At 40.4% G+C, this 23088-nt stretch overlaps 1 protein-coding gene across 3 annotated transcripts in view; it reads left to right on the forward strand.

The window, feature by feature from the left end:
• Nucleotides 1-23088, forward strand: part of AOAH (acyloxyacyl hydrolase) — a 160378-nt gene that overhangs the window by 25958 nt on the left and 111332 nt on the right. For all 3 annotated transcript variants that reach the window (XM_082693165.1, XM_082693164.1, XM_082693163.1), the window contains 2 exons: nucleotides 6728-6794; nucleotides 14368-14467. In XM_082693165.1, coding sequence (XP_082549291.1) covers nucleotides 6728-6794; nucleotides 14368-14467 — 167 coding nt within the window. The remainder of the gene's footprint in view (nucleotides 1-6727; nucleotides 6795-14367; nucleotides 14468-23088) is intronic.

Raw genomic sequence — 23088 nt, forward strand, 5'->3', positions numbered from 1 at the left:
GGGTATGGTCTGGGCTCTTTCTGACTCAACGCAGGACATTTCAGTGTCTGCTGAGGTAAATGAGAGGCAGAAGGTCAGATTCTGGTAAAATGAAAGTTGTTACTTTACCAAAGGAAGCAAAGTAGGTATTTCAGTTTCTGGGGTGGGTTACCTCTCAATTGAAAGAATTTCAAAGGATTAAGAACGCTGCTTGGGGGTGCCTGGGTGGTTCAGTGGGTTGGGCCGCTGCCTTTGGCTCAGGTCATGATCTCAGGGTCCTGGGATCGAGGCCTGCATCAGGCTCTCTGCTCAGCAGGGAGCCTGCTTCCTCCTCTCTCTCTCTCTCTCTCTCTGCCTGCCTCTCTGCCTACTTGTGATCTCTCTCTGTCAAATAAATAAAATCTTTTAAAAAAATGCTGCTTGAGGTTATTTTCATTTTATTAATTAATGTTTTACCTCTGGATAAAAATTAGGTGCTCAGGGGTGCCTTGGGTGGCTCAGGGGGTTGAGCCTCTGCCTTTGGCTCAGGTCATGACCTCAGGGTCCTGGGATGGAGCTCTGAGTTAGGTTCTCTGCTTGGCGGGGAGCCTGCTTCTCCCTCTCCCTCTGCCTGCCTCTCTGCCTGCTTGTGATGTCTCTCTCTCTCTCTGTCAAATAAATAAATAAAATATTAAAAAAAAATAAGACGCTCAGTTCAGTAAAGGCTCTTTCATTTGACATACATTAAGTTAGGGTGGGCATTACTGTTTCCATTTTACGGAAGTGGAAACCAGGGCGTAGAATGGCCATGCAGATGGTAGAGGGTGACAAAGACACTTTGCCTCCTACCTCAGGACTTTTCCTTCTTGAAATCAAATAGGCCTGAACCATAGTGCCTACCTGAACTCCAGTATTGCCTCCTGTCTGGTGAGCTGTGAGAATGGGGACAGAGGAAGTGAAATTATGGATTTCAACACACAGATACTATTTTATTTTTATTTTTTTAAAGATTTTTTATTTCTTCATGTAACAGAGAGAGAGAGATCACAAGTAGGCAGAGAGGCAGGCAGAGAGAGAGGGGGAAGCCAACTCCCTGCTGTGCAGAGAGCCCAATGTGGGGCTCGATCCCAGGACCCTGAGATCATGACCTGAGCCGAAGGCAGAGGATTAACCCACTGAGCCACCCAGGCGCCCCCACAGATACTATTTTAAAAACTATTTTAAAATAGTATAGTATTGCTTTTACCTCCAAAGCAACACAAGCTCAGAAAACATAACTTTTAGCAGAATGAAAGCATGTAAACAACATTCTTGAGAATAATCACTCAGTAAATCATGTTGGCGTTTTCTTGCCTGAGAAGATTTTTTTTTTTTTTTTTTGAATTTTGCAAAGCATTACTGACCTTCGGTTTCACCTGCTGCTTTTGCCTCTGGCTCTCATTAGTAAACACCTTGGAAGAATCTCAGAATTGTTAATGAAAAAATGATTAATGGAATCATTCTCCCTAGGGATGAGCAGACTCCTATGCCCTAAGACCCTTGCTGGAACTTCATTCTTCTGGGGGTCACCTCTGCAAAAATCTTATCTTCATGGAATATGATAGCTAAAAACTCATGTAGATTGAAAATGAGGAAGGCAACTCTCCTCGTGTTCTGGAGATTCTGAAAATCTACGAACAAGCTAGAGAACACATAGCCTCAAAACTAGCTGTGTGGTCAGTTAATCTCCCTGTGCTTCAAATTTCTCACCAGTACTTAGTCTGTCACTGACCCTGTCATACTTGGAGTTGACAAAGCATCAAATAAAATGTCCTAAGTACACCTGACAGTCATGCTGCAAATAACATGGGCTTTTGGAGTAAAAAATACAATCTCTAACCGAGCCAGTTGGCCGATCTGTGACTTGGGGCCTTAAGCTCTCTAAACCTGGACGTTCCTCCCTATACAACAAGGGTAAGAAGAAACACTCCCTCAAAAGATTCTTATGAGAAACTTCTTCACAGTAAATGTGAAGGTGAATGACAGCCTAGAATGTGCTTGGTGTTATTTACATACGCGTGTGTACATCTAAGTACAATGACTGCTCACCGGCTCCTTTTTAACCCTTCTTTGCCCTTGGGAATGGCCACGATTTTTTTTCTCCGATGCTGTTCCAAGTCTGACTCTGTAGAAATTAAATGCTGTTGTACCTTCCTGGTCACAGAGAGTTTAACTGTGTACGTTTTAAGTCGGGTAACTAGCAATATGTGAGCAACTTTGTTTTCCATCACTAATGGTGAGGTTACAACTGATCATGGTGATTAGGCTCTATCTGGCTTGCTCTGGGGACTTTGCATGTCTCCACTCTGTACCCTACTGTGCTGATCTAGAATTTAGCTGTCAAGGGGCCATCTCATGCTTCAGACCAGCTATTGCTCCAGGAGCCCCTCACTTTTAAGCATCATAGAATCCATTTGAGAAATGATCACAGAATCCGTTCAAGAAATGGGTCATTCGGATGGTCCGACTCAGAGATGCTCATTTCAACTTGAGCAAAACGAGGTTCCAAAACACACACACACACCCACACACACCAACACACACCAACGTCTTTTATTTTACCAGAAAGAAAGCAAATTTTCTCTTCCGAGAAGTACTGCAAGAGTAAACTATTGCCCAGCTCTCAGCTAAACTAGTTCTGTGTCAGGGTACTTGAAACTTGCTGGCAGAGTGCTTTGCCGATTCCTGTAGTTCTGAATGGCTGTTACTTAATTCTCCCAAGTTCCTAGATGGTCTAGTGAAGAAGACTGAGTCCCTGTCCCACCTTTTTCAGATGAAGGAATTGAAATCCAGAAAGGGTAAGCAGTCGAGGGTCAGAGGCAGGTGGACAGGTGCTGAAATCTGATCTCTGAGTCCTAGGACATCCGAGGTTCTCGACACTCTCCACTGCAGTGCCCTGACAAGGAGCTCCCCGGGGAAAAGGGGAGATGTTTTTATTTTAAAACAGGTGTACTGAGGTATAATCACATACCAGGCAATTCACCCATTTAAAATGTATAACTCAGTGGCTTTTAGTATATTCCCAGAGATGTGCATCCATCACCACAAATTTTATTTATTTATATATTTTTTAATTTCAGTGCACCAGAATTCAACTGTTTATGTACCATACCCAGTGTTCCATGCAATAAATGCCCTCCATAATACCCACCACCAGGCTCACCCTACCTCCTACCCCCTGCCCCTTCAAAACCCTCATATTGTTTTTCAGAGTCCACAGTCTCTCATGGTTCATTTCCCCTTCCAATTTCCCCCAACTCCCTTCTCCTCTCCATCTCCCCATGTCCTCTTTATTATTTCTTATGCTCCACAAATAAGTGAAACCATATGATAATTGACTCTCTCTGCTTGACTTATTTCACTTCACTTATTTCACTCAGCATAATCTCTTCCAGTCCCGTCCATGTTGCTACAAAAGTTGGGTATTCATCCTTTCTGATGGAGGCATAATACTCCATTGTATATATGGACCACATCTTCCTTATCCATTCGTCTATTGAAGGGCATCTTGGTTCTTTCCACAGTTTGGCGACCGTGGCCATTGCTTCTATGAACATTGGGGTACAGATGGCCCTTATTTTCACCACATCTGTATCTTTGGGGTAAATACCCAGTAGTACAATTGCAGGGTCATAGGGAAGCTCCATTTTTAATTTCTTAAGGAATCTTCACACTGTTTTCCAAAGTGGCTCTACCAAGTTGCATTCCTACCAATAGGGTAAGAGGGTTCCCTTTTCTCCACGTCCTCTCCAACACACATTATTTACTGTCTTGTTAATTTTGGCCATTCTAACTGGTGTGGTTTTGATTTGAATCTCTCTGATGGCTAGTGATGATGAACATTTTTTCATGTGTCTGTTAGCCATTTGTATGTCTTCATTGGAGAAGTCTCTGCTCATGTCTTCTACCCGTTTTTTGACATGATTATCTGTTTTGTGTGTCTTGAGTTTGAGGAGTTCTTTACAGATCCTGGATATCAACCTTTTGTCTGTACTGTCATTTGCAAATATCTTCTCCCATTCCACGGGTTGTCTCTTTGCTTTGTTGACTGTTTCCTTTGCTGTGCAGAAGCTTTTGATCTTGATGAAGTCCCAAAAATTCATTTTCGCTTTTGTTTCCTTTGCCTTTGGAGACACATCTTGAAAGAAGTTGCTGTAGCTGATATTGAAAAGCTTACTGCCTATGTTTTCCTCTAGGATTCTGATGGATTCCTGCCTCGCGTTGAGGTCTTTTATCCATTTTGAGTTTATCTTTGTGTGTGGTGTAAGAGAATGGTCGAGTTTCATTCTTCTACAATTTGAATACTTTTTATTTCTTTTTGTTGTCTGATTGCTATTGCTAGGACTTCTAATACTATGTTGAACAAGAGTGGTGAGAGTGTGCATCCTTGTCGTGTTCCTGATCTCAACGGGAAGGCTGTGAGCTTTTTCCCATTGGGGATGATATGTGCTGTGGGTGTTTCATACATAGACTTTATGAAGTTGAGGAATGTTCCCTCTATCCCTATACTTTGAAGCGTTTTAATCAGTAACAGTTGCTGGATTTTGTCAAATGCTTTTTCTGCATCAGTTGAGAGGACCATGTGGTTCTTCCCTCTTCTCTTATTGATTTGTTCTATGACATTGATTGATTTGCGAATCTTGAAACATCCTTGCAACCCAGAGATGAATCCCACCTGGTCGTGGCGGATAATCTTTTTAATGTGCTATTGGATCCTATTAGCCAGGATCTTGTTGAGAATCTTAGCATCCATATCCATCAGGGATATTGGTCTGAAATTCTCCTTTTTCATCACCACAAACTTTAGAACATTTTCATTATATCGAAAAGGACCCTAGCACCTCTAAGCTTCACCACCCCAAATATTTATCCTCCAGAGACCCAAACAACCACGAGTCTATTCTCTGCCTCCACGCATTCACTTCTTCTGTATATTTCATATAAATACAATTACATCTTTTTCACTTAGCATAATGGTTTTACCGTCCATGTTGTGGCACGGAGCAGAGTTTAATTACTCTTCATAACTGAATAACATTCTATTGTATGTATATAACCCACTTAGTTCATTCATTCATTTGTGAATGAACATGAGGGTTGAGTTGTTTCCACTTCTCAGCTATTTTAAAGGATGCCACTATGAACATTCATGTACACATTTTTGTGTGGATGTATATTTTTTATTCTTTTGGGTATATACCTATAAGTGTACTTGTTGGATCTTATGGCAACTCTATGTTGAACCATGTGAGGAACTATAAGGCCATTAACCAAAGTGGCTGCACCGTATTCTGTTCCCACCTGCAGTGTATGAAGATTCTAATTTCTCCACATCAGTACCTGCTAATCTGTTGTGTTTATTACAGCATATCATAGTGGGTGTGAAGTGGTATCTTTCTGTGGTTTTGATTTGCATTTCCTGAATATCTAAAAAGGTTGAGCGTGTGCTTATTGGCCATTCATATATCTTCTTTGGAGAAAATCAATTCAGAAAATCTTTCCCTAAGTGTTTGATACCATTCCCCAGTGAAGCCACCTGGTTCTGGGCTCTTCTTTGGGGGAAGTGTTTGATTACTAATTCAATCTCTTGTTATACATCTATCCAGATTGTCTATTTATTCTTGAGTCAGTTTTGACATCCTGTCTTCCTTGGAATTTGTTCATCTCCTCTAGTTATCTAATTTGCTGTCATCACATGTCATAGTATTCCCCGATGGTTCTTTTCATTTCTAGAAGGTCAGTGTGGGGATATGGTTTTAAGTTCCTACTCCCAAAGCATAGTGTGTTTGAAGTTCATGCTTTATTGTAGGAAAAAAAAGTCCTATCGATAGATCTATTGGAATACAAAAATACTATTTACATTATTTACTACTGAGTAAAAATGAACTACTGGCAAGAGTTCCGAATATTTATGCTGTTCTTTCACTACCTGCCCTCCAGGCAAGGTGTGTGTAGCCCCGTTTGAGTTAAGCATGACAAGATAAATTCTCATCAGGGAGAGATTCCCATCTTTTCCCAGGATAGCCCATCTGTCCTAATTGTGCTAAGGTTCTAATTCCCAGGGTTTCACAGTGGAGTCACAAACTGGAAAAACAGGTCCAGAGAGTTCATAGGTTTTATTGTGCAGATCAATCCACAAGGCATCCCTGTACTGTCACAGTGGAGAGGAAGGAGATTGCTTTGTTTATGTGTGTGTGTGTTGGTGGGGGTCGGGGGTCTGTGTGTTCTCTGGGGTAGATAGCAGTGCAGGGATCTTGACAGTCTCCTGTCTCTGGAATACCAACACCCAAAACCAAATAGCCTAAATGCAATCTTTTTTTCCCTGAATGAACACAAAAGAAGTGTATTTTTAACAAAGCTATATTTCAGCTTGCTTACTTCAATGTGAGTCCTGTTTCTTTTATTTCAACAAAGGAGAACTTCATCAACATTCAGATGTTCCTTGCTGTACAAAAGAAAATAAAACCCAAAAATGTAACTGTATTTTTATAATAAACTGGTGATCTTTATCATGCACGGTAAACAAAGTGGCATTCACATAATCCTAAAATGAGGTTTTAATGAATACATTAACTGTAACATTTTTCTAAACCCTTATAATTAATCACTTGAATTAATGCTAAATTAATCATTCAGCATCAGTTCCTAGTAAAGATGATTATTTTTAACTCATGTGTTAAATTCATCAGAATAAAAAATAATCTATTTCCCCTTCTTTATTTCTTCTTAGAAAAGCTGTTCTTGAAGACGACCTGCTATTTAGTGATAAGAATGTTTGGACCGGACCTCATAAAACTGTGAGTATGCCGGCACAGTAACCTGGGTCTGGTGTTGGGACATGGGGGCAACAGGAAAGCTGCCAGGCAGCTGGTTCCACTTCCAGCAGGATGTATTCACAGAACAAGGGCTTGAGCTGTTTTCCTGTTCTTGTTAGTAGTGGAGCATTCAGACCTGACTCAGATCGGTTGTCACTCGAGGCAAAGACTCCCCTTGAATTACAGTGTGGCACCTAGCTCAATTTCTCTTCAAGAGCATCTCAGAAGGAATTTTACCAACAAGTTACCAGATCCTACTGTCTGGACCTAAGCATTTAACCCTTTCTCCTGAGCTCCCCTAGGAGCCCCACCTTTTCCCTTCTCTTCCTGCTCCGGTCCCAGGCTGTGTTCTTCCTAGGCTCTTCTCCTCTCTCCTTCCTCGTGGGTTTCCTGGCCCTCTCCATTTCCCTAGCCCCAGCCCATGCCTCTCAGGTTCCCGCATGCATGTCATTATCATCAGTCTGTTTCCTTCTGTCTCTTATGTTTCTTTCTATTTTGAGCTCAGGTGCACTGAATCAGATAAATGATTTTCCTTCCTATTCATGGCATTTTCTCATCAAGGATCCATACATGGCTTTCTTACATTTATGATTTAGTTACTTTGAATAATGTAATTAGCTTCCAAACCCACCACTCAAAAAACTAAGTCTAGGACCTTAGTTATAATTTACTCTAACAATCCAGTTCCTCTGTCATTCTCATGCTTTTCTCCTTCCAATTAATAATCTCCATGTTCATCTTTCTCTTGCTTTCTTTTTTTGTAGTTTTCGTATATGTGTATAAATACTTACATTAATATGTATTATATTAAATTTATATTTATTTATGCTAATAAATATATGTAATATATTTATAAATAACAATAAATATAAATATATGTAATATACAAATATATGCAATATCAATAATTAGTATATAAGAAATATGTCAATAAAATATAGAAAATTAATCTTAATCAAATATTATTGGATTAATAGCTTAATGATTAATCATTATAATTAATGATAATATAATTACATAAAATAATTAGAATTCTACTACATTTATTATATATATATTGCTTTAAACCATATATTAGTTATTTCTTTAATTTATGAAGTGGGTAACACAATGTATATAATCTTCTGGGACATACCACTTAGATTTATATGTCTAAGTTTCATCCATAACATAACCTAGTGTTGTTGCTGTAGCTCATTCCCTCTGACTATATAGAATATTGTGCCTCTACAAAAGTCAGTTCCTTCACTCTTCCAATGATGGGTTTTTGGGTTGTTTACTGGTTTTCTCTCTTGTGAATGATATGATGAATATTCTTATGTGATTCCTCTTTTATATGCCATAAGACTCAAAGCAGAGAGTCTTGGAAGCATCATTCCCCACAGCTAGGTAGTCTAGAATGGCAGAATATTAAGGACAAGAGGAACTGAAAATCATACAGTCCACAGTGGTCATGAGTGCTTCGTCATGCTCTGCACCTGCCTCTATCAATATGTACCTCACTTTGTTATGGTAAATGATTTCTAATGACCCTAGACTGTGAGTATTTGGAAAGCAGGAACACTTTCTTTTTAACTCATACTTCTATTACTGCCCTTGCCTCCTAACTGGATTCTAGGCTTCTAGGTCTGCCCATTGGCCTGCAAGCTTGACAGTCCACATTCTACCTGGCCAATATCTTTTAAATGCCAAACTAATATGGCACAAACATGAAATTCTTCAGTATTCATGCCATTTGCAGGATTCCTTAGTGACATACACAGGGCTATTTATAAATCAGTCCCTGAGGACGTTTTCAGATTTATCCCTTCCATACTCCAAACCACTTGTAATTCTCCACACACACACCAAATGTTTTGGCCTCAGGACATTTGCCCTGCTTGATGCATCCGAAACCCCTACCCCAGACAAATTCTACTTCTTTAGACCTCAGCTCCAGGGTCACTTCCTGTGGAAGTTTTCTTGACCCTCTGCAGACTAAGACAGACATGTCAACTGCTGCCACCACGACCACCACACACACACACACTCTCTCTCTCTCTCTTTTTCTTTCTCTCTCACTCATACCTAGGACCCCATGCAAACCCCAGGCACAGCACTTACCCCACCTTTGTGTAAAAGTGTGGACTTTTCTGAGTCGCTAACTAGATTGAAAGCCTTATGAGAGCAAAATGCTGAATATGTGGAAGGAAGGAAGGAAGGAAGGAAAGAAGGAAGGAAAGAAAGGGAGGGAGGGAAGGAGGAAGGGAGGGAGAGAAGGAGGGGAAGAAAGAGAAGGCTTTGAATCTTCAGGGCTTGGTGCTATATTTGAGTCTTCAATATATATTGAGGGCCTTCCACAAATGCTTGTTTAATTAATTATTTTAAAAGAACAGAAGTATCACTACAGATGAGCTATGAGCTATGACTAGACTACCCCAAAGAAATAGGTTGAACATATTAAATGAGAAAAAGAAAAACTTTTTAGCCTATTCATTGAATCTGCTTATATACCTAGTATAAGCCAAGTGCTCTGGGGGAAATGTCAGCCTGACCAGAGAGGTTCTGCTGGGCCTAGATCAGGGAACCAGAAAGGTAGGTGGGAAAAAGTCACAGAATTTAAAGAGGGCAGGGCATACGGATACCCAAAAGGGGGAGCCAGAGATTAGCTGCCACGTGTGCTGGGAACAAAAGGGCTGTGGCATGGGTTGGTGGAGAAACCCATTGCTCTTCTGTAGCTGCCTGGAGAGTGGCAAGTGCAGGAGACATTTAAGCACAAGGATCAGAAAGGGCAGACAGACACTATACTAGGTACTGCAGATGTGAACTGTACAAGGGACAGTCCCCACCTCAAATGACAACAAATGAACACAAGGTGATAGAGAAGAATGGTGCCAGCAAACCACCAAAAGAGGAACACACCCTGAGTAGGTGTCGGGGAGGGGAGGACATTTTTCCCTGTGAGATGACTCAAAGTACTAAGATGACAAATTCTCGTTAGTATGGGCTGGGTCACTTGAAGAAAGTCAAATGTAGTAAATCATCGCTCTTCATGGCTCAGTCCACCATTAGTTTGATTTGTGAGTAATTTTCCAGTACTCATATTAGTTGTTTGCTGATAGACATTTCTTCTCTTAGTGTGTGCCCTTCTTACAACTTGTTTTAATCAATCACATATAGTTTTGGGTTGTTATAGATGCTGAAAATGACAACCTTATGATTTAGTTCTACCTGAATTTCAGGATTCCAGTATTAAATGTGTTTCCTAACCCAGAGGGCATTCCTCCTCATTATTTGATACCAGTCAATTCTCAATGATTCATGAACTAATTATTCAATTACATTTCCTTTCCATTGTCAAGCCACAGGATGTTCTTGGGAAATGGGACTCCTGAACATTCAGGCATTCCTCCAAGAGCCTGGGTTGTGCAGGGAGGGACTACTTCCAGGAGCAGCCAATCTTAGCCAGTACCAGGACCTCCTCTACTTGGTTTTGATTTCCATCGTGCCATTTGTTGCCATAGCAAGCCTGATGCTTGTCTTCTGTACATCTCAGCTTGCTTCCTGGGATTTATTTATGCTTGCCTCTAAATCTTAAACCCTTGTATTCCAAACCTAGGAACTCTCAGAGATCAGGAGACGCCTAAACTACTAACATTTTTTAGAAGAAAATGTGTAACAGGGTTTATAACATAGTACATCTTAAATGTAATTAATGTATTATTTAGACACCCAAAATACAAAGCAATATCTGTGCCATTCACAAGATAATTACAGCAGTACCCCCTTATCCAGAGGGGGGTATATTCCAAGGACCCCCAGTGGATGCCTGAAACCAGACAGTACTGAACTATATATACCATTTTTTGCTATACATACATCCTTGTGATAAAGTTTAATTTATAAATTAGGCATAGGAAATAATTAACAAAAATAATAAAATAGAACAATTATAACAATACACTGTAATATAAGTTATGTAAATGTGGTCTCTGTCTCTCTTTCTCTCTGAAAATATTTATTTCACTGTACTCACCCTTGTGATGATGTGAGATGATAAAATGTCTACATGTTGAAGTGAAGAGAGCTGAATGACAAGGCATTGTGATGTAGAGTTAGGCTACTTTTTTTTTTCCATTATGTCCAGTTAGCCAGCATATAGTACATCACAAGTTTTTGTTGTAGTGTTCAACAATTCTTTAGTTGCATATAACACCCAGTGCTCATCCCAACACAGGCCCTTCCTTAATACTTATCATCCAGGGATGCCTGGGTGGCTCAGTCAGTTAAGCAACTGCCTTCAGCTCAGGTCATGATCCCACGAGCAAGGAGCCTGCTTCTCCCTCTGCCTGCCACTCCCCCTGCTTATGCTCTCCCTCTGACAAAGAAATATTGGAAAAAAAAACTATCACCCAGTTACCCCAGCCCTCCCATCCCAACCCTCAGTTTGTGTCCTAGAGTCCAGAGTCTCTCATGGTTTGTCTCCCTCTCTGATTTCTTCCCATTCAGTTTTTCCTTCCTTCCCCTGTGGTCCTCCATGCTATTACTTATGTTCCACATATGAGTGAAACCATATGATAATTTTCTTTCTCTCTTTGACTTATTTCACTCAGCATAATCCCCTCCAGTTCTATTCATGTCAATGCAAATGGTGGTTATTAATCCTTTAATTAATCCTGACAGCTGAATAATATTCCATTGTATATATGTACCTCATCTTCGTTATCCATTAGTCTGTTGAAGGGTATCTCAGTTCCTTCCATAGTTTGGCTGTTGTGGACATTGCGCTACAAATATTGGGGTACGTGTGCTATTCTTGACCTTCAGATAATATGTAATCATCAGCTTCCAGACCACAGATGACCACTGGTCACTGAAACTATGGAAAGCAAAATCACAGATAAGAGGAGGACTACTATACAAGATTTAGGGAAATTAATAAATTAATAACATGCTATGGGTGTGGTTTAGATATGGGATAAAATTATTAAGTTGCATGAGGAAGATCTTTCAATGCTGTGAGTATATTTCTGTGACTATATATTAATATTTAAGCTTTCTTTGAAAGTGATGTCAAGGTCTAAATTTGAGAGCTTTCATGTGTGGAAGGTCCTGTCCTTACTCCCTGCCATACTGTCTGTTAACCCTGACCTTGCTCCCTTCTTTTGATTTATGGTGATGATCATCCTCATTGAATTCATTCTACTGTGATCCTAATTAAACTTGTTAATTAGCTCTGCCAAATGTGTTAACACCTCCTTCCCCACCAGCCCTGCTCCCCCACCACATGCCTCATTCCTGTACACCTCTGTACCAGTAAGGGTAGTAAAATGAAGTAAACTAAAATGTGACTATTTTGGTCTTTTTGCTGCTATAGGAAAACAATATTGGGTGGGAATGGTTATTAAGAATTTGGAGATTTCTGGGGTGCCTGGGTGGCTCAGTGGGTTAAAGCCTCTGCCTTCAGCTCAGGTCATGATCCCAGGGTCCTGGGATGGAGCCCCACATTGCGCTCTCCCCTCAGCCTGGAGCCTGCTTCCTCCTCTCTCTCTCTGCCTGCCTCTCTGCCTACTTGAGATCTCTGTCTGTCAAATAAATAAATAAAATCTAAAAAAAAAAAAAAAGAATTTGGAGATCTCCTAAGGATTTCACAGTTTATGAGTCACTTGAGCTTTCTGTTCCATGGCTGGTGAAGAGCACACATGCTACTTCTTTGTCCCACATTAGCACTTCTTTCCATCTTGTACATTTTAGTGGTCCTACACTCTCTGGATTTATGAGGCTCAGCATTTTCTATTCTTGTCTGAAGGACCGTTTCTCACTTTCAGTCTTTTGATGATGAAGCTCTGACTTTAGAGGACTCTGGGAAGAATACCACATACCTAGTTCTCTACTCCTATTCCTCAACATAGAGACCATCAGCCTCACTCTCTGACTGTGGGGACCCCATTACCAGTCCAGTGATCAAGTTCACTTACTTGAAATTGCAGAGATAATGAATAGGTCTTAGATATCATATGATTAGTTAGTGGTCCTGGATTACCACAGATGGGATATTGGCTGTAGGTTAAAAAAAAAAAAAAAGGTTAAGCAGAGCCCTATTTATCACCCTTGTGAGCCCACTAAATATTCTACCCCCATAAAGACAGCAGTCATCAGTTAAATAAATGAACCATTAAGTTGAGAACAGATGTGTGAAAACAGCTACCCTCTCCTGATTTACTGACCCTTGGTAGACATTAGTTTGCTAATAGACTTTATCTGCCATATACAGCTTGTCCCACAAATTAGAAGATGTGGCCTCCTTTTCTACTTTAAGTTGCCTTTCCCTCCACCTCTCACGAAGGAGCCCTGGGGCCAAGCAAATGACTCTCTTTTTCCCTCTTAACTCAGTGGCTCAAAAAAATTAAGACACCATCTTGCCAGGCCTCAGACAGAGATGGCATCAGGACTTGGAAGCCACCAGAAACATGGGCATATTCTCCCCAGGTTTCCTCACTGCAGATACTGGATTCTAACCCCTGTACCCCATCCTAGAGATTAGCTTTCCAACTGCTATTCCACATGGCAGAAGGTGACATTATAGTCCCAAGTCACGATGGCTCTTGTTATTCTGGGAACAGCCAGCCCATGAAGTTGAAATCTTTAGTACTAATTCTACATTTCCATAAGAGAGAATCTGACTGATCCTGCTTGTCCAATGTCATCCAATCAGGTCCAATCAACTGGCCAAGAGATAGGGAGTTGCCGGGAACCTGCCCCTATAAGGTGAAGGAGACAGTTAAATGATCATTTGAGCTGAGAAGAAAATCTAGACCTGGTTTTCTGAGATTAGTCTCTAGGTATGACCATCCTATATTTATGGATGCTTTTCATTGTTTTGGTTTGGGTTGGGTTGGGCTTGAATCAGTGATTTACTTGGAAAATGATACTCTATTTCTTCCTTCATTTGAAACAGCACATTGTTCTCATTCTTCTTGGTAAGAAGGGTTTGGGAAGTGTCAGCTAGGAAATGGATATAGAAGGTTTGTTTTAGCCCCTTCAAACTAGTTATAAACCAAAATGTTTGAAGAACACTTTCCTTGCACCATCCTTGGGTGGGGGGAAGTCAATGCTATTGTATTTTATTCTAAAAGAAATGTATTTATTTTAAAGGGAAAGAAATTTGGATTATGCCTAAAAATAATTTTAGGTGTTTAAGGCTTTATCACACATGATTTTTTGCTATAAGTCCTAGCAAACTTTAAAATATTATTTCCACCAAATTATAACCCCCATTCATTTTTCCTTTCCCAGTTTTATTTGTGGCTTCTCCTGAAAAGAACCACAGTGCCCATGTGAGAGGCTGACCACAGCTCAGTGCTGTCTGTGCCCCCTTTCCACCCCCAGGACCTTCTTCTACATAGAGGAGAGAACAACACGGCAGGAGATGGTTGTGACCTGGCAGCTACATGGGGCTGGACTCAAACACCATGCTAGAATCCATTCTGGGGATTTACCTTCCTTTGAAATAGGCTCTATTTCCTAAAGCCCGAGAGATCTTAAATAGCCTTTGTTTTGTCCCATTTCCCTCCAGGCTTAGCGCAAATATTAATGCTGATGTGGTGTGTCATACCCTGGAGTTTTGTAAGCAGGACCCCGGCCAACCATTGTGTCATCTCTATCCGCTTCCCAAGGTGAGTGGGTTTTCACTCTGAATGTCAGATTATGGTGACATGCAAGCTCTTTGAAAATGTTGTAAAGGGAGGTTCAGCTTTGCAGGCCCAGTGGTTTGGGAACAGAGAGAGGCAAGATGACATTTTCAAGTACATCGTGTCAAATAATATTGCCCAGTTTTCACTCAGACCCTTCCCCCTTCTTCCACCATGCTGCCAAAGAATGTCTTTTCTATTTAACTATCATAGACTATAATCTAGAACTGGGCTTGCATTAAGTGGGAAATCTAATCAGCCAAGAAGAGAAGAGGTTAAATTTCTTTCTAACGTTTAAAAATCAAGCAAGTCACTTTTATAGCAAGATAAACTCATCCAGTTTGCTCAGGACTTTCTTGGGGTAAGTCCTAAAAGTCCCACGTCCTGGGAAAACCTGAGCTGTTGGTCACTCTGGTCTGACCTTTACTGTTCTCACCAATAAAATGGGTATAATAAAATGCCTGAAATAACTCCTTCATAGGTTTGCTGTAGGAAGTAAGTGAGCTAAGGCACCCCAAATGCTCAGCACAATCCCTGCTACGTAAAGAAGTCTTAATAAAAGTGGTAGTCAGTATCACTATTATCAGTATCATTATTATTCAGAGATAGCTCTTCAGAACACCCTGTGTGCATTGTATCACATTGGACAATTTTCAATTGGAATGCAGTAGACAGGACTGCAAATGTTGAGAAAATTCTCAGCTCACATTCTGGGTGAGAGTATAATATTAGATCTAATTAGGCTTCAAAATACTGAATTTTCAGAAGCTTCCTATAAAAATAAAAGAAAATATGAAAGAAAAGAAAATTCTATGCCTCCTATTCCAGAATTGTAGTTTTTCTGTGTATGACACAATAGGTTTCTGTTTCAAATGTAATTTCCTTTTTACTCTCATTGAAATAAATTCAGTTTAACACTTTGCGGCCTAACCAATGAACATGATGCTGCCGACTGACAGCCTTAAACATCATCAGCCTGTCCCCTGGAGAAGGAAGAAAAAGGTGCAAATACCTACAGTATGAGCACATGTCATGCTTCCTAAGTGACTGACCACGTGCCAATTACATGTCCTCGAAATCTACCTGAGAAGCTTTGGAATCCACTAGTTTCTAGAAGGGATAGGCATTTTTAATTAAAAAAATTTCTTTTTCATATGTTCCAATAGCATGTGAATATGGTGTCATAATAATTCACTATTTGATAATGCACAGAGGAAACGTGTCTCTATGTATAAAGGCAGGTGATAGGGGTTTTTCGTCATTTCCTTAAATAACATCACGTTATATATACATCACACTCACAGTTATATATAGTCACAAAATGTTCAACTTTAAACTATCCCATGTAAAATGACATTTCTTTATTTTCTTACCCTGTGCAGTTTATACTCAGAATACCATTTCCTTGTCTGCCCGTCATGACACCCTTTGTAGTTCCTCACTCAGAATGGCTCCAGCCATCCTAGCTGGCTCGGAGCAGGTGGGAAGATTTCACCCTAGAAATGTTCAGGCCATGCTCCCTACTCACCTTGACATTCCCCTAGTTGCTGTTCTGGACCTTCACCCACCTCCTCAAATCCCCATCACCAGCCTCCCTCCCTGCAAGTGCCCCAAACAAGACGGGCAGTTGGTGCAAACATGAACAGCTTCCCTCTCTTCCGCCTCCAAGATTTCTTTAACAGCAACAACTGATACTTACTGAGGACTCACTGTCCTATATGATGCTGTGCTTACCCGTCACCTTATTTCGTTCCCCAGATAACTCTAGGATGGAGGCACCATTGTTCATTATGAGCCCTTTTTTAATGTCACAGAAACTGGGGTAAAGGGGTTATGTAACTTGCTGAAGGTCATTCCCTTAGGAAAGAACAGAACTGCGATTTGTATCCCTAGCCTGCTGAGAGCAGTTGGTTAATCTCTTATCCATTGTCAATGTTTCTGAAAATCCTCCCCAGGTTGTCTCTTTGCTTCAGTCTGCTGAATTCCCCCCACCACAAATAACCAATGTCAAAATCTTGGATGTTTTCTTTTTAATTTTTAAATTATTTGCTATTATATTGATTTTTTTGAGAGTTACGATAACGTGTAATTCTTACCCTACTCTACCCCCTTAACATTACACTTTGAGCATGTATTTTTTTTAATGGTATATTTCAGACCTTCTTTTCATTGCTGTGGCGCACCTGCAAAGCAGATGTGAATTAGTGGGTAGAATTACCTACCTACTAAAGATGTAAATAATTTCCAGTCTGTTGTCAGAACAGCCTCCCCCATGACTCACCCAGTCAATACCTACCCCTCAGTATAGCCACTGTTCTAAAGTCTATCACCACAGATTAGTTCATGCATATAAAGTTCTGTTCTTGAATGTCATATAGATGGAATCATACAACATGGTCTTCTCCACGTCTGGCTTCTTTTGCCTGGGAGGGTCATTGTGTTTTGTGTGTGTGACACCACATGAAGGATTCCCACAATCATCCTTTGTGTCACTCCTGCTCTATCTTCCCAGTTAGTCCAACCAAATTCTGCTCTTGCCTGCTTTCCAAAAAATTCTCCACATTGATGCCAGAAAGGCCCTTCTGTAAGGTAAATTTGATCTTGAACTCCACCTCAGTGCCTTGATGTGGAAATCAGTTTCTCCCTCATGCTTCAGATCTCAGCTCATGTGTTGCTTCTTCAGGGAGTGCATCCCTGACTCATCCTATATACCCATCTTGTTGAAGCTCTTGTAGGTCCCTCCACAGAACCTGCCTTGTTTTAAACGATAGAACTGGGTGATTGTCTGTCCATCTCTCCCACTATGCTGTCACCTCCCGGAGGACTTGGCCTTGGTCGCCACTGTACACCCAATGCCTAGGTTGCCTCACACATAACAAAGACATATTTGTTGAATGAATAAAGTGCCTCTAGCTTATCCTTTGCATCGCTGATGGAAATTCTGATTTTCCTTATTTCATAGGCACATTAGTTTTCCCAGTGCCTGTCTCTGTGCCCGGCTTATGATCTCTATATTGCCTACCCAGTTAGGTATACATTTTCACTTAGCATTTCAGGATTCTCAAAAAGCCTTCCTGGACTTCCATGGTTCTACTTGTGGCACACCTACAAAGCAGATGTGAATTAGTGGGTAGAATTACCTACCTACTAAAATTACCTACCTACCTACCTACCTGCTGCAGCCAAAATAGAGTGATTGGCTCTTCCTTGAGCTCACCTTAATCTTCCCACCTCTGCGCCCTTGTTCTCAATCATTCCTTCCATCCAGGATGCCCTGTCATTACCAGGCCCATCCTTTGAGCTCACGTCTCTGTCACTTTCTCTGCAGGATAATTCCTAATCCTCTCCGCAAAATACTAACTCTGTTCTCCACTAACATCTTAAATACCTTTTGAAGTGCTATTATGTGCGGGTGTTGTTCTAAATGCTTTATGTACATGAATCATTTAATCTTATGAATAGGTACTGTTGTTGTCCACATGTTATAGGTGAGGAAAGTATAGCACAGCGATATTAAAATATTAAGTTTACACAGATTTTCTTATTAAGATGTAAGCTTATCAAGATGACAGGTCTGTGTCTTGCCATCTTTGTTGTCTCCATTGTGCCAGGCACATGTTTGGTGTCCGGATGATATGCCAGCACTGCCCTTGACATGTGCGATCTCATGTAACAGTGCTCCCAGGGGGCGGGGGTTATTTTACGGGAGAAGAAATTGAGACAAGGAGAAGTTAAGAGATTACAAAGCTAGTAAGTGGCAACGAGAGGATTCAGCCCCAGGTCTTTTAAAGTTCTGCCCAAGTTCTACCCCACTGTGCTCTAGGCCACTTGCTAGTACCGGGGTTATGGTTACTTCTATAATTGAACCACCGATCCTGGGTCAGTAATTCCTCACAAATGGGACTCTACACCCTCAGTGTCCTGCTTTGCTTGTGTTTCTGATTCTGGTGAAATACAAATAACATGACACGAGCCATTGCCCCTGTGAAATGCATGCTGCAGGGTGGAGAGAAGAAGCGGGTCCTTCTGCTCCAGGGCTCTGGTGGGCAGCACCCAGAAGTGCAGAGCAATGGGGTCTGACCGCAGTAGGAACAGAAGTAAAAGTGGAAGCACATTTAGGGACCTGAAGAAACTGCCTAGTCATCATCTACGGCGCAGTTGACATTCCAAGCCCACTTTTTGCCCATCTTTTAGCTGCAGGTCATATCCTTACCTGTTGTGTGCTCAGAATGACAGAGCGTCATCCATGATTAACTGAAGCAAGAAACAGTCTACAGTGTTCAGTCGGCACCAGCTGGGGGTGGGGGGCGGGGAAGGAGGACGAGACAGAATAGGAAAGGAACAGAAAGAAGAAAATTGCAGACTGCGTTGTAAAGACCACCCAGGTGGTTTTTTGTTACTGACTTTGAGGGTATTGTTTATACCCCACTCCGATCTCATTTGCACCCAAAACTAGGCAGCACCTGCTGCGTGAATGCGTGTGCACGTGCACTCTTGCAGATGTGCACGCATGTGCCCGAGCAGCACTCTGACCCTGAAAATTGAATGTGGTTCTTCCACGTGTACTATGTCTTTATTAGATCAGTGCTAGAGAGCACCCATCGGGCCAGGAGTGGAGCCTCCCTGGCTTTATGCAGCTCCCTCTGGGCACACCCTGTAACTTGGAACAGATGCCCTTCCTAACCACCCCCGAGCTGCAGGGACATGCTACATTCACAGACATCTCAAAGCATAGTCAAGACCTACTTGACACCACTTTGATCCACATTAAAAGAGAATTATATTCAGAGCATGTGCTCTACTGCAGATAGATTCTCCTCATTTCCCTGGGGCCTCCAACCCATTTAAAGGGCTGAGAGGCAGAGGGAGGGGGGAGTGGAGAATGAATTTGCTCTAAGAGCCTATTCTACCAGTTGTGCTTATTCAGTGTAAACATCACAGGTAGGAGAAGGGGCCTTAAGCAAAGGAAAAAGGTAGCCAGATGTGAGTTCTATATGGGAAAGGAAACATAGACATATTTATCACTGAATGAGGCAGAGAGCAAGGGAGGCAGGAAATGGAGACAAGGGGCAGATTGGAAGGGCTTCCAGTGCTAAACTAAAGAGTCATTCAAATTCTGGAGTGAAAATTCAGCATGTTTTGGTATTTATTTCACGTAACAAATTTTAAGTACTTGAAATCAGTAAAACAGACTATTTAATACATTTCAAATACAAAAGTTCATAAAAGAGAAGTAAAATGCAAATATACTGAAATATACATTAAATGTATTCTAATATAAAAATAAAAATTGGGGCGCATGGGTGGCTCAGTGGGTTAAAGCCTCTATCTTCAGCTCAGGTCATGATCTCAGGGTCCTGGGATCAAACCCCGCATCGGGCTCTCTGCTCAGTGGGGAATCTGCCTCCCCTTCTCTCTCTGCTTGCCTCTCTGCCTACTTGTGATTTTTATCTGTCAAATAAATAAATACAATCTTTAAAAAAATAAAAATAAAAATTACTTCAAAGAAGCACTACATAAAATAAAGTATAATGGGGGTTAAATATGAAATGAAATGACGATCTTCTTTTAAGTCATCTTAGTCTAGCATTGAGGTCATCCTTAAGCTATGAAGAACTTCCCAGTTATTTCTCATTTGTCCTCATCTTCTTATCTCATCTTACATAAATGGTGATTCTAATGCAGGTACCATATTAATACCAATTTTGAAAAGTATTTCAGAAAAATAGTAAACTGCTGTGAGGGGACCCGTTGCCTGAGGAAAGCAATCCAGACTTTGAAATGGCTTTTCCTGAGTGAGTCTGATTGCTACAGGAACCCGAAGCTCTCCAAGGCTGAGTGTGTGGGAGTGTATGCATACACAGGGAACTCATGCTTTCTTGGGACCCAAATTACCACAAAGCTGACATAAAAAGGCTTGGGAAGGAATAAGTTTGTACTCTTTTTATGAGAAAATGTCACGCAACAAATTCTTGCTGTTCAGCTGAGAGATAAATAAGCTGATCTCAGGAACTTACTTTCGTTTTTTAAACAGTAAGTGTGAAAAAAAATATCTAGCATCTCTTCAAATATCTCAGGTAGTAAAGTTCAGGAAAAATTACAAGTGGACAGTAAATTGAACATTTTCTAAAATGCATGAATCACTACATTTTGTTCTGGACCGTCAGTTGGGCCCTTCTGTTCCGAAGGATGAGCTGAGCTCTGTGCACAATGCTTTCAGATGTGCGAGCTAATCTTCCCCCAAGGTCCAATATGGTGTGTGTGTGTATGGGGGTACATTTCTCTACTCCATCTCTGTTTAATAAGACCCGAGTCTCTAAAGTCCACCTTTGTCCTCTCAACATTGTAATGATGACTTGTCTTTTTTATGAGAAAATAAAAATGAATTCAGGGCTCTCCATTAAACAGAATCTGTATTCAAACATGGAAGAAAAAAATTACTTCCTCTGTCATCATCACTACACTGGAGCCTCCATGGTTACTGTCATGGACAATTCTAGCAAAATAGTAGCTCCAACCTAAACTAAATAGAAGCCTCTCTTCCTCTTTGGTCATCTGGTCAACCCCTCCAGCTCGTATTTGCTCTTCCCCTTTTTCCACCCTAACTCTGTACAGTATGTGACTTTTCTCCCATATCCAAGCTTAGGGGCAAACAAATCATTACATAATACCCATTTTTGTGATCATCAGAGTTTCAGGTTAAGGAAATTTCCTTCTTGAATGATGGCTGATCTTCAGTTGTGACTTGACAAACTATTAAAAAATCAGGTGTTACTTGTGATGGGAACATACATTCCAGGAATAATAACCTACAATTTTGGACCATTTTTTTGTGTACTACCTCGATACTCTGGAAGAGTTAATAAAGTTTCCCATTTTATAAATCCATGTTTGTCCCTAGAAGGTAACCATATCTTTATTAACCGGGACCAGAAATGGCACTAGGGTCAGAAGTGTCTTGGGTGAAATTGATAGGCTTTTAAGGCAGAGACAGTCATTCTTTTATTCCCACAATAGACCTTTTCTAGGCTCCTTTTGTGTGACAGGCACACATTAGGGATGAATGATAAAAGGCGATGGCAAACACAATTTGAGTTGTTATACCTGTACCAAAAGCTGGCCTATGTACTTGTCATACAGCATTTAAAGTCCTTCCACACAACTGCAAGCTTATTCTGTTATCCTAATTTTACAGGTGGGAAATCAAAATCCAAATTAAGTTGCTGGTTGTGGAGTTATTTGACAATGTTTGTAAAGTTCCTATTTAAACATCTCGGGAACTGTTGAACAATGAGATAAATGACAGGGCGATATAGCCTTCTAGATGTGCAAAGTCAGCTGAAAAGGAAACAGAGTATACTGCCTAAAAATAAACCCAGGTGCATTGGAGACTCTTGTTTTTGATAAAAGCAGCATTTCAAATCAGTGGTACAACACTGGCTTATTCAATAAATGGATGGAACTAAAGACTAGCCATTTGGAAATAGAATTTAAGCTAAATGTTTATCTATTTCTTACAGCCAGATAAATCCCAAATAAGTTAAAGTTTGAATCATTAAAAATGAAACCTTAAAAGAAGAAAAATCCGAGCAACTTTAATTGTGATTTGTGATACAGAAGTCATAAAGGGAGATATGAATACATCTGACTGATTAAAAAAAAAAAACCCTGCTGTACACAAAGTCAAAAAAACAGTAAATGGGGAGAATATTTTTGTAATATGCCACACAACGAATTATTTTTCCACAATTCAAAGAGCTTTTATAAAATCAAAAAGAAAGGAAAAATGAGCAAAGGTCACAAACAATTAGTTCACAGAGAAAGAAGATCAAAGGACCAAAAATTTAAGGGGGATACCAATCTTCTTCTCATAACAAAAAGAGTGAAAATTAAATGAGAGGCCAACTATCTCTTATGTATTTTGCCTTTGCAAAACTCTTTGAAGGTCATTAGACAAGAAATTATTGAAGAAACAGAAAGGTTTTAAATATCAGAGACTACTACATTAAATTGCTCCCTGAAGACTTGAAGGCTTAAAACGCTAACAGAACTGAGGAAAACATTAAGCCCCATACTCAGATATACAGACTACTGTTCAGTCTTTTCTCTGGGTATTTTGAGGTATCTTGACAGAGATACCATCCTCTATTTTGGTGTAAGCCCATATTTGGAATCTTAGAGAATTTATCTACTTAGACTTGTTTAAAGACAAATTTGGAGGTGATTAAACTCATATGATCTTTAAAAGCTTCAAAATACAGCAGTAATAATGCAAATTTAAGTTACCCTTTCTGCTAAGTAGAAGAAATCAAATGATTCCAAGAAATGTACTTATATGGCATTCAAGATTTAAAAATGTTTCTTGCCTACTTTAGAAAAGTTTAAAAAAATAACTGTTTTTTTCTTGATAATATGCTCTTTTCTTTCCTTAGCTCAAGAAAAGCTAATGACTCTAGTGAATTTGAACAGTTCAAAAGATACTTCAAATTCTGACTTTTTTTAATTTTTTTTATTTTTTAAGATTTTATTTATTATTTGACAGACAGAGACACAGCGAGAGAGGGAACACAAGCAGGGGGAGTGAGAGAGGGAGAAGCAGTCTTCCC

Source organism: Mustela nivalis, assembly GCF_964662115.1.
Source record: "Mustela nivalis genome assembly, chromosome: 12".
Classification (NCBI taxonomy): Eukaryota; Metazoa; Chordata; class Mammalia; order Carnivora; family Mustelidae; genus Mustela; species Mustela nivalis.